This window comes from Rhinichthys klamathensis, unplaced genomic scaffold (assembly GCF_029890125.1).
Source record: "Rhinichthys klamathensis goyatoka isolate OS25496 unplaced genomic scaffold, OSU_Roscu_1.1 h1tg000060l_1, whole genome shotgun sequence".
Classification (NCBI taxonomy): domain Eukaryota; kingdom Metazoa; phylum Chordata; class Actinopteri; order Cypriniformes; family Leuciscidae; genus Rhinichthys; species Rhinichthys klamathensis.
Genome location: NW_026606605.1, coordinates 1,136,076 through 1,148,799, shown reverse-complemented (window position 1 = coordinate 1,148,799; position 12,724 = coordinate 1,136,076). Strand labels below are relative to the sequence as shown.

At 37.3% G+C, this 12,724-nt stretch overlaps 1 protein-coding gene across 2 annotated transcripts in view; it reads left to right on the top strand.

The window, feature by feature from the left end:
* ankib1a (ankyrin repeat and IBR domain containing 1a) overlaps nt 1-12,724 on the top strand; it is a 42,568-nt gene that overhangs the window by 14,536 nt on the left and 15,308 nt on the right. For both annotated transcript variants that reach the window (XM_056249478.1, XM_056249477.1), the window contains exons 4-11: nt 4,505-4,687; nt 7,196-7,313; nt 8,876-9,084; nt 9,180-9,268; nt 10,127-10,271; nt 10,590-10,750; nt 11,800-11,888; nt 12,052-12,182. In XM_056249478.1, the coding sequence (XP_056105453.1) occupies nt 4,505-4,687; nt 7,196-7,313; nt 8,876-9,084; nt 9,180-9,268; nt 10,127-10,271; nt 10,590-10,750; nt 11,800-11,888; nt 12,052-12,182 (1,125 nt within the window). The remainder of the gene's footprint in view (nt 1-4,504; nt 4,688-7,195; nt 7,314-8,875; nt 9,085-9,179; nt 9,269-10,126; nt 10,272-10,589; nt 10,751-11,799; nt 11,889-12,051; nt 12,183-12,724) is intronic.

Genomic DNA, 12,724 nt, shown 5'->3' with positions numbered 1-12,724 from the left:
ATGAAAATTCTGTCATTACTCGCCCTCATGTCGTTTCAAACCCACAAAACTTCGAAACACAAATTAAGATATTTTTGATAAAATCGAAGAGTTTTCTGTCCCTCCATTGACAGCTACGCAACTTTGATGCTAAAAAAAAAAACGAATCCTTATGAATTGAGCGGTTCGAGACTATCACTTTATATGATGAACTAGGGCTGGGCGATAAATCGATTTTATCGATTAACTCGAATGTGTAGTTTATGCGAGTTTACGCCGATTTTTTTGAATGAAAATCGGTTTTCTCTTTAACAACCGCCGACGCGCCAATCTGAGCTCCCGTAGTTCCGACCGGCCTCAGCGCTTGCCATGATAGAGATACACAAACAACATGGCAAATGAACAAGACCGCGGCAGCAGAAGCACACCCGCCGAAAACATTTACAAACTGAATCTGCAGGGCAGCCAACTCTCACGAGTTCACTGTGAGAGACGCAATTGTCAATTTTTACACGCTCTCACGCACACATCCATTTTCTAACGCAGAGAAACATTGCGCAGAAAAGATCAAGAGGACACTGACACCGACAGACTAGACAGAGCAGCTTACTATTGATATGAAACAGATTCTCAGCTCTCAGATTCGGTCAATTTTAATACGAAATTCAAACAATAAACACAGACAGTTTTGGCGCTTGTAAATGTGACGTGAAAGATCGCTGACAGATCTCAGTTCAAGCGGCACATGAACCGATCATCTGTTACTCTTTACTAAGTACTAACTTACCCAAATGTAGCTAATAAAATCTATCGATCAGTGTTTTTCAACCGCAGAAAGATGTCCATAAAACAGCTGGAGAACAACATATGTCACGTAACGTTACATTTACCTCAGGATGCCTTTTAATGACCCAGCATGTTAGTTGGACTTAAAATAATTGCTATAGAGAGGATTATTTTGCTAAATATGATAACTATATTACACATTTATTATATTTTACCTATATCATTAAAATATTATAACGTTGTTTGTTATTATAAAAAACGCATTGTTTAATTTGAGTTAGTTTTAACCTTTAATAATAATAGCTGACAGGGCTCTCTGTATGTTTACAGCATTAGGTGATTTATTTTTGGAGAACAATTAACATAACACATTAACGTATCTACTGTACCTAATATTTATCCAAAGGAATTGATATTGAATCAATATCAGAATCAAAATCACAAAATTTGAAATTTGTGTTAAGCAATAATAAAAACAGTAGCATACCAGTCTTTTTGTACCATGTAAACATTGTGTTTATAGTTAATAAACTTGATACAATTATGTTTAGTTACCAAATAATTTGACAATCACAATAAACTTATTGTGATGCAAGTTTTTTTTCTTTTTTTTTTAACACATCCCCCCAATCCACCCATTTTATGTTATGTTACATTTACACTATTTACAAAGACTGGGCCTGCCCTCTTGTCTTTTTGGCTTCTGATTACACTTTAATCCAGATAATATCCCAGAAGGGAATATCAAAACAAAATAAAGTTAAAACTTGTTTTGAACAATTTCTTTGTCATCTGCAGATTGATTTTAAGTAGGGAGAGAAAAAAAATCGATTTAAATCGTAAATCGGATTTTTTTGTGAAAAAATCGGGGATTTTTTTTTTAGGCCATATCGCCCAGCCCTATGATGAACAGATTAAATTTATCCACATATACACATTTATCAACTCACACCAGTTAGAGACAGAAGCTCAAGCATGTTCGCTTGATGTGCGAGAACCAATAATTAATTCATTACATTTATATAGCGCTTTACATGGAAGGGGGAATCTCCTCAACCTCCACCAATGTGCAGCATCACCTGGATGATGCGACGGCAGCCATGTTGCGCCAGAACGCCCACCACACACCAGCTTACTGGTGGAGCGGAGACAGTGATGAAGCCAATCAGTATATGAGGATGATTAGGAGGCCATGATGGACAGAGGCCAAGGGGCAAATTTAGCCAGGATGCCGGGGTTACACCCCTACTCTTTTTCGAAGGACATTTTTAATGACCACAGAGAGTCAGGACCTCAGTTTAACATCTCATCCGAAGGACGGTGCTCTTTGACAGTATAGTGTCCCCATCACTACACTGGGGCGTTAGGACCCACACAGACCACAGGGTGAGCACCCCCTACTGGCCTCACTAACACCTCTTCCAGCAGCAACCTGGTTTTCTCAGGAGGTCTCCCATCCAGGTACTAACCAGGCCCTGCTTAGCTTCAGTGGGCAACCAGTCTTGGGCTACAGGGTGATATGGCTGCTATGAGGTTCATTCTCCTGTTACGCGGCACGTTTGAGCTGCAGCAAGAAGTGTGTTCTCGTGTGTCAAGCAGGTTCGGTTGAGCTTCTGTTTATGTTCACTGATCAAAGTTTATATGTGAATAAAAGCCTAATTTCAATCTGTTCATTATTAGGGCTGTCAAATGATTAATCGTGATTAATCACATCCAAAATAAAAGTTTTTTTTACATAATATATGTGGGTGCACTGTGTATAATTATTTTATATATATATATAAATACACACATATGCTTGTATATATTTAAGAAATATTTTCATGTATATACTGTATATAGATTTATATATAATTTATATTATATATAAATATAAATATTTTATATATAAATAATATTTTTTTCTTAAATATACATGCATGTGTGTGTATTTATATATATATATATATACAAAATAATTATACACAGTGCACCCACATATATTATGTAAAAAAAACTTTTATTTTGGATGTGATTAATCATTTGACAGCCCTATTCATTATATAAAGTGATCGCGTCTCTTCAGAATTTTTTGACTAAACCGCTCAATTCAAATGTATTAGTTTTACGATCTCTTTATGAACATTTTGAAGCGTCAAAGTGGTGTAGCTGCCAATGGAGGGACAGAAAGCTCTCAGATTTCATCAAAAAGATCTTCATTTGTGATCCGAAGATGAACGAAAGTCTTACAGGTTTGGAACGACATGAGGCTGAGAAATTAATGACAGAATTCTTTTATTTTTGGGTGAACTAACCCTTTAAAGTGCTCCTAATATGCTATTTCGGATATTACTTTCATGCAGTGTGTATTGTAGCTGATTGTAAAAGAATGTAAAAGGTCTGCAAAGTTTCAAAGATCAAAGTGCAGATAAATGGAGTTACTGTCTTCCAAATGAAACGAGTCGTCAGTAATTCCAATCTTACTTCCTGCACGAACATATGTAGGTTTGTAATACATTTGCATAATGCCAGCCTATGGTCTTCATTGGCTGCCTGCGAACAATGTCTACTTTGCCCCGCCCTCAAACACTGTAGTTGTAGCTGAGGCCTGGAAGAGTTTGGTTCGTGTTGTCGACATGTCGAGAAGACGCTGTTTTCTGCTGCGAAAGCAAATCCACTTTGATGCTTTTCCAAAGGATGAGGACTCGGGCCCGAATTGATACGGTAAAACCGACACCATCGTTACTGTTCGCATCACTGGTTAAACAAGTGCTGAGGAAGATTCAGAGCTGAATTTCAGATATGGTAATGAGCATTTTGTTTCCGACACACGTTGTAAACCACAGACTGGGCCATCTGACCAATCAGAGCAGAGTAGGCTCTCAGAAAGGCGGGGTTTAGAGAGACTGAGTCCTTTATCGAACCGTTTAGACACTGAGAAAAGAGCTGATGCTGCAATTTATATTATGAGAAAAGTAAAGTGACCTTGCAGGGTATCCGCGGGGTCTTGAAAAGTATTAAAAGGTGATAAATCAATTTTGGGAAAATTAATTAAAGTGTGTGAATTTAGTCATTTTTATTAAAAAAACGAAGAACTGAGGCACATGTCAGCATGATTGTTGTTGAGGGTGGAGCAAAGTTTTGTTTTGTTTTTTAATAAACTTTTCTTTGATTTACTATCCCAACCTATTTGATTTTTTTTTTTTTTTATCAGAGTGGTCTATAGTCTTTATCACAAACTAAAACTGTTAAGTTAAAAGTATCACTGATGTAAATGGTTACAGCTTGAAGTGGCGGTGAGGTATTAAAAAATATTGAGAAGGTCTTGAAAAAGTCTTGAAAAGGTATTAAAATTAACTTCAAGATTCCTGCATATACCCTGCCTTGGATGCATGTAAACCAATTGTAGGAGACTCCAAAACAACATTAGGAGCCTTTAAAAAAAGCATAATATATATATACATTATGAACCTTTAACATCCATGGGACTTTCCATTTGTTTCTTTATAGTGGAAAACGGTTCTTCAGATTGTTAAAATGTTCTTCATCAGAGTAAGAAAAAAATGTTTCTGGATCTTTAGGGAACAAAAAATGGTTCTTTTATAGCATCTCTGCGAAAACCCTACATTTTTAAGAGTTTGGTCTTAGAAGATTAAAACTCCAGGACCATACAAGATTACTTTTCTGTTTTAATTGTAGGATACTGTGATTGATCATAACATTGAAGCCTCTAGCTAAGGGCTAGTCTTGTGTTTTACAGCTGTTAGTGAAGAACGATGCGGATCTGTTCGTGGAGAACGAGGACAGGGAGACGCCGTGTGACTGTGCGGAGAAACAGCATCACAAGGAGCTGGCGCTCAGTCTGGAGTCTCAGATGGTTTTCTCTCAGGATGCTGGAGCTCAGGAGATCGAAGCAGAGTATGCCGCCCTTGACCGACGAGAGGTACGGTGGTGTTAAAAACTGCTTTCTGAGTTTAGATACTGTGACATTTCGTTTTATATATATATATATATATACATATACATACAGGTCCTTCTCAAAAAATTTGCATATTGTGAGAAAGGTAATTATTTTCCATAATGTAATGATAAAAATTAAACTTTCATATTTTAGATTCATTGCACACCAACTGAAATATTTCAGGTCTTTTATTGTTTTAATACTGATGATTTTGGCATACAGCTCATGAAAACCCAAAATTCCTGTCTCAAAAAATTAGCATATTTCATCCGACCAATAAAAGAAGTGTTTTTAATACAAAAAAAAAAGTCAACCTTTAAATAATTATGTTCAGTTATGCACTCAATAGTCAATACTTGGTCGGGAATCCTTTTGCAGAAATGACTGCTTCAATGCGGCGTGGCATGGAGGCAATCAGCCTGTGGCACTGCTGAGGTGTTATGGAGGCCCAGGATGCTTCGATAGCGGCCTTAAACTCATCCAGAGTGTTGGGTCTTGCGTCTCTCAACTTTCTCTTCACAATATCCCACAGATTCTCTATGGGGTTCAGGTCAGGAGAGCTGGCAGGCCAATTGAGCACAGTAATACCATGGTCAGTAAACCATTTACCAGTGGTTTTGGCACTGTGAGCAGGTGCCAGGTCGTGCTGAAAAATGAAATCTTCATCTCCATAAAGCTTTTCAGCAGATGGAAGCATGAAGTGCTCCAAAATCTCCTGATAGCTATCTGCATTGACCCTGCCCTTGATAAAACACAGTGCACCAACACCAGCAGCTGACATGGCACCCCAGACCATCACTGACTGTGGGTACTTGACACTGGACTTCAGGCATTTTGGCATTTCCTTCTCCCCAGTCTTCCTCCAGACTCCGGCACCTTGATTTCCGAATGACATGCAAAACTGAGCAACAGTCCAGTGCTGCTTCTCTGTAGCCCAGGTCAGGCGCTCCTGCCGCTGTTTCTGGTTCAAAAGGGGCTTGGCCTGGGGAATGCGGCACCTGTAGCCCATTTCCTGTGCACGGTGGCTCTGGATGTTTCTACTCCAGCAGACTCAGTCCACTGCTTCCGCAGGTCCCCCAAGGTCTGGAATCGGTCCTTCTCCACAATCTTCCTCAGGGTCCGGTCACCTCTTCTCGTTGTGCAGCGTTTTTTTGCCACACTTTTTCCTTCCCACAGACTTCCCACTGAGGTGCCTTGATACAGCACTCTGGGAACAGCCTATTTGTTCAGAAATTTCTTTCTGTCTTACCCTCTTGCTTGAGGGTGTCAATGATGGCCTTCTGGACAGCAGTCAGGTCGGCAGTCTTACCCATGATTGCGGTTTTGAGTAATGAAACAGGCTGGGAGTTTTTAAAAGCCTCAGGAATCTAATGATGATTAGGTTAATAGCTTGTTTAGAGACCCTTTTCATGATATGCTAATTTTTTGAGACAGGAATTTTGGCTTTTCATGAGCTGTATGCCAAAATCATCAGTATTAAAACAATAAAAGACCTGAAATATTTCAATTGGTGTGCAATGAATCTAAAATATATGAAAGTTTAATTTTTATCATTACATTATGGAAAATAATGAACTTTATCACAAATTGCTAATTTTTTGAGAAGGACCTGTATATATATATATATATATATATATATATATGTTACACACCTCTTTATTTAAATGTTATACTCTCTTATCCCTAGCCAAATATAACAATTCCAAAGGGACGTAACAATATGTATATGTGTGTATAATATATATATATATATATATATATATATATATATATATATATATATGTGTGTGTATATATAGATAGAGAGAGAGAGAATTTTAATACTTTTATTCATTAAGGATGCATTAAATTGGTCAAAAGTGTCAGTTTATAATGTTAGTTTATAATGTTATAATCTTTAACAATAGATTTCTATTTCAAATAAATGTTTTTTTTTTATTTTTTTTATCAAAGATTCCTGAAAAGAAATGCGGTCGGTTTCCACACAAATTATTGAGCAACATTGATAAAAAGAAACATTAAAAAAATATTTTAAGAGTGTTTAATGATCTTTGAATGGAATCCTTCTATGCAAGTTTTTTCTCAACAAACACTGATTTAAACACTGATGCAATTATTTGCACTTTATCAGTATATTATGTAATTAACTTATAATTCTACTTGTTAATCGATTTACAGCTCAATATATAATAAAGGTAGAAGTTTCCGTGTGCATGTTCGCTGTTCTTTCTGTGCGGTGTGCACTGAAGAATTGAGCTCAAGATAAATCACAGCTTGGTAATGTAATGTCACAGGATATGACATCAATCAAAAGTGGATAGACAGACTCATGATTGCTTTGTTTTGCTCTTCCAGAAAGACCTAGCAATATCGAAGTTTAAAAAGACAAGCTTTATTAGTTCTTTTTCCATCGCCTCTCTTACATCCTCTTTGCTTTACACTTGTCATTTTTAACCTGTCATTTTTCCCTTCATCTTTCTTTCTCTCCAGCCATATGAGGGATTGAAACTTCAGGACTTGCGTCGGCTGAAGGACATGTTGATAGTGGAGACGGCGGACATGCTTCAGGCTCCTCTCTTCACGGCTGAGGCGCTTCTGCGAGCTCACGGTACGGATTTACTGCAGCTACTGTTAAAATCAAACAATTCCACGTCAGCCAATGAGAACGCTACGTTTATATGCATTATATTTTACAATTGCATTACAAGTGAATCCCAAGGCTCTGCTGGTCTTACCATGTTCTTTTAGACATGTTCATGGTATTCTGTGAAACATAATGTAGTGCAATGTAAAAGTATAATTTAATAACACCCATAGTCCTGCGGCAGCACTTATTATAAGAGATTAGAGATGAAGTGGTTCATATATTGCAGAGGACTGTCACTGTGCCAGCTGATCCATTTGATCAGTTAAAGTTAAATGCCAAATTTGGTCAATTTCCAAGATCGATTCATCAAGATATTACAAGCACAAGGGTTTGGCTCGTCTTTATTATTGAGCAAACTATAAAAAGCCTTGCTTTAAGTCACCATGATGTCAAAATTGGCAAATCTTATGTTTTACCTTTTATTTAACCAGGAAAAGTCCCATTGAGTTACAGTAACTCTTCTCCCAGGGTGTCCTGGCCAAGACAGGCGGCCAAAAAGTTTCAAAAAATAAAAATAAAAGACAGGACAAAGATTACATATTACACCACAAATCTCTATACATACACAAACAAGACATTATACCTACTTAACATAAGCAAATACAGACATACAATTTAAAGGGCACCTAGCTAAAAGCAATTACCTCATGAGAGGAGATCATGAGATCGACCAATAGCAAACCACAACCATCCAAACAATTACCAATAGTCAAAATCAAGCCCGACCTACATTTTTTTTCTCATTTGAAAGCCGTTTCACTCAAATATATAGGAATTAAAACACTTTTGCAACTTTAGTTTCATGCAGACTTTAATATAATATTTTGTTTTTTTAATTAAAATGAACTAATGGCATATCAGGTGTAGGCCTATGAGATAAAAAAAAAAAGGATGTTAAAGGTTAATTCTGAAGGCATATCTGACCTTATACTGAGTGATGTTTGCATATTATATCAGTGCGCACTATTTCTGAAATCCCTGGAGTGCCTTGATTATAGTCTTGAGTTTTCTTCCGGGAACGAACACGTCACAGATATTCCTCATTTAAATAATTCCTGCCCAAGACATACGCAGAATAAAGGGGCAGGCCTGGTTGAGTTAGTTAGTAGTGTGTTGAAACTGGTGGTTATGGTAAGAGGCGGGACATTTCCCAAACACACTCAAAGTGGTTGACCAATCACAACACACTGATCCAGCCAACCAATCAGAGCACAGTGTGCTTTTCAGAGCGTTACAGACAGACTGGGAAGAGAGGAGCTGCAACAATGGGGAACATAATGTGTTTTTTAACATTCAAGCATGAAAACATATTCTAGTACACTTTTCCAGTTTGTTAAAAAAAAAAATTAAAAACAAGAAGCTTTGCCATAATTCTGGCCAAAATACTTTCCCTTATTTTATTTATTATATTTTCTATGAACATTGTGTTTGACTATGCCTGTAAGTCAAAAATGCTGAGAACCACTGCATTACAGGAAGGTTTTACCTGTCAGTAAGTTTTAACCTTATTTTCTGCTGTACAGACTGGGACAGGGAAAAGCTTCTGGAGGACTGGATGTCTAATGCAGAGGACTGCTGCCAGCGCTCAGGTGTTCAGATGCCAACTCCCCCGCCGAGTGGCTACAATGCTTGGGACACTCTGCCTTCACCTAGAACTCCCAGAACCACTCGTTCCTCCGTCACCTCGCCCGATGAGATCAGCCTGCTGTCTCCTGCTGACGGCCTTGCTCTGGTTAGATTCATCTCTGTGCATGACATCATGATCCACATTCTTCATCATGAAAATATATTGACGCAGTCTGTTCAATGCTTCTTATGCCCATGTAGTGTGGAATTTGCATGTGCACCATATCTGTGTTTGAGGACCCTGTGGACATGTCGTGTGGACACGAGTTCTGCCGGGCATGCTGGGAAGGGTAAGCATTGGAATATAAGTTTGTTTTAAAGCACAAGCTCAGATCATGTTAGTGTTCAGTTGTCATCATAATACATCCATTACAGTTAACTACTTACCCTGCCATATCAAAGTTTGGGGTCTGTAGGATTTTTTTTTAAAGAAATTAATAATTTTATTTGTCAAGACTGCGTTAAATTGATCAAAAATGACAGTAAAGACATTTTATAATGTTACAAAATTTCAATTAAATGCTGTTCTTTTGAAATTTGTTCGTCAAAGAATCCTGAAAAAAGTTTCCACAAAAATATTCATATTAAATATTAACATTTATTTAGTTTCTTGAGCAGCAAATCATCATATTAGAGTGATTTCTGAAGGATCATGTGACACTGAAGACTGGAGTAATGATGCTGAAAATTACAGCTTTGATCACAGGAATAAATTACATTTTCAAATATATCCAAATAGAAAATATTTTAAGTGGTAACAATATTTCACATTATGAGTGCTTTTGCTATTGTTTTGATCAACCAATGGCTTTATTCAATACATTAAAAAAATCAGACTTTTGAATGCCCTGGATTAGTTTGCGATAAACTTCAAATATATTAGCTTTTATACTTATAATCACTAACTATAAGTCAGTAGCTATATATTTTACTACCATTTCCTATTTGATTATGGCTTTCGCTGTTCTTCATGGGATGATTTTTTTTTTTTCTTAAAAAACAACGCTGTTGTGAATTTTTTGTAAAGTCCTGTGGAGAAAATGAATAGAAAAACACTTCCACTGAAAAAGCACTCTATTGCACTATATTGTGAGTTGTTTATGATCCATATATTCATAACCTTTAAACACTGTTTGTCTGGATGTCAGGTTTTTGAATCTGAAGATCCAAGAAGGGGAAGCACATAACATCTTTTGCCCTGCTTATGACTGCTTCCAGCTGGTTCCTGTGGAGGTCATTGAAAGCGTTGTCTCCAGAGAGATGGATAAGCGCTACCTGCAGTTTGACATTAAGGTACAATTGGAGCTCACTAAGCTCTAGAAACCATTTCAGAACTGCCATTTCTTTTCTCTTATCATAGACTGTCTGATGCTGGCTTTGAATCAAAATGCTGACAGCGTCCTGCTGTTGGTTGAGTTTTTGCCAGAGATTGTTTGAGCAGAAAAAGCTTTTGTAAACACACTTGCTCAGAAGTCAAATGTTTGATTGTTGGGTAAATATCACGTCGATTTGATTTGGATGATTTAAAGATTCAAATTGGTTTGGGGTATTGGGTAATTTACGTCATCCAAAACAAATAGCGTGTTTCAACACATTTCTTTCCATCTCCAGGCTTTTGTGGATAATAATCCTGCCATTCGCTGGTGCCCCGTAGCCAGATGTGAAAGAGCCGTGCGACTGACTAGACCAGGACCTGGAGCCTCTGACTCTCGGAGCTTCCCTTTGCTCAAAGCCCCTGCTGTAGACTGTGGGAAAGGCCATCTCTTCTGCTGGTATGTTAAAGAGGGCCTATTATGCCCTTTTACAAACGTTTTTAATGCTTGTATATAAAAAAAACAACATATTTTTCATATTGTTGCAGCTCCTCTCTTCACAGTCTGTCAGTAACGCTCTGTTTAGTTCCTGTCTCTATGAAGCCCCTCCTTCTGAAATACGTAATGAGCTCTGATTGGTCGGCTGGATCAGTGTGTTGTGATTGGTCGAGCGTGTTTGGGAAATGTCCCGCCCCTTCCCATAACCGCCAGTTCCAACACACTACTAACTAACTCAATCAGGCCCCACCCCTTTATTCTGCGTATGAATTATTTAAATGAGGAATATTGTGACGTATTCGTTCCCAGAAGAAAACTCAAGACTACAATGGAGGCGTTTCAGGGAGTTCAGAAACAGTGACACTGATATAGAGAATAACACCCTATCTATGCAGAGCTTTTTCTTGCTCAAACTAAAGAAAGTTAAACATGTACAAAGCATAATAGGTTCTCTTTAACCAGATGTTTCCTTTATCTATGCTTGATTTCTTTGTCTTCAATCACACTTACTAGGTCTGATATATTTATGTTATTGTAGGGTCTTAAAGCAATGTAAACCATTCAACAAAGTTCAGTTTATTTTCTGAACCACTTTTTACAAGTCACATTTTACCTTAAAATCAAAAAGTTTTCTTAAAAATGTTTTTTTTTTTAAAACGATTTCTTCCTTTTCTATTACTATAATGTGTCCTGACATTTTACATGCAGAGACTTTTAACATTTATTGAAAAAAAAAATATATACTTTCAAAAGTAAAGCATAATACTGTATGTTTTTTCCCTTGTAATATTTTTTTGTGATTTATCATAGTAATGGGAGCTCGGGGGGGCTGGTGGATACAAAACCCCCTAATGATTTAAAAAATGAACTTTATTTTAAATAAATTATTAATATTATTTGTTTCTTTCGATTATGATAGAAAAGTATGACACGGACACATTCTTGACAGCTTTCGTGAGATTCACCAGATCCTGCAAAATACCATGTGTGCCTCTTGGTTTTCTCCTCAGGGAGTGTCTTGGTGATGCTCATGAACCCTGTGACTGTGAGACATGGAAGATGTGGCTGCAGAAGGTGTCTGAGATGAAGCCTGAAGAATGTAGGAACTTCAGACTTTATTGTACCGTTCTTCCAGACCATGCATTTAATCAAATGATCTCAGCATGCATTAACATTTGACCTGCATCTTTATTTAATGGATGTTCATGACATAAACTGCTGCTGTAGGTTTTGATATTGAGCTCCTCCCTGCCTCTGAACAGTGGCCGGTGTGAGCGTAGCTTATGAAGATGCTGCCAACTGCCTGTGGCTGCTCACCAACTCCAAACCTTGTGCCAACTGCAAATCCCCCATCCAGAAAAACGAAGGCTGTAATCACATGCAGTGCTCGAAGGTCAGTACAGAATGGCTTATGTGGAAACAAACCCATCTATTCTACATCTTCAACAGCCATTCGAATGTCAGCCCGCTAAACTCTAAATGGGACCTGTCGGGAAATTATCTGTTCAAAGGTTTTTTTATTGAATGACAACTTTGCAAAAACAATTAGTCTATGATGGAATATACATATTTATCCCTTTTTTTTTTATTTTTTATTTTTTTTAACCAGAACATACCCCACCCAATTACAAACAGACCTGCATAAAGAATTCCTACAAGAGATGTTTTAAATCACAGTCTAAATTATAATACATAAAGATGAAAAGGTTAGGAATGGAAGAAACTAAATACACACCTTATCTGTCTGAAAATTAACAACTGTTACATTATGGACTAAAAAGGTCAGACGTCCTCAATGGAGAAGTTGGTAATCACACATATAGGGCACGTTTATTAAGGTTCAATATTTGATTCCTAAAAAATGGTCATGGGCATTTTTACCTTAAAGCTGCATTCCGTATCTTTTCCTCTTTGTCGCCATCTCTCTGTTCGAAA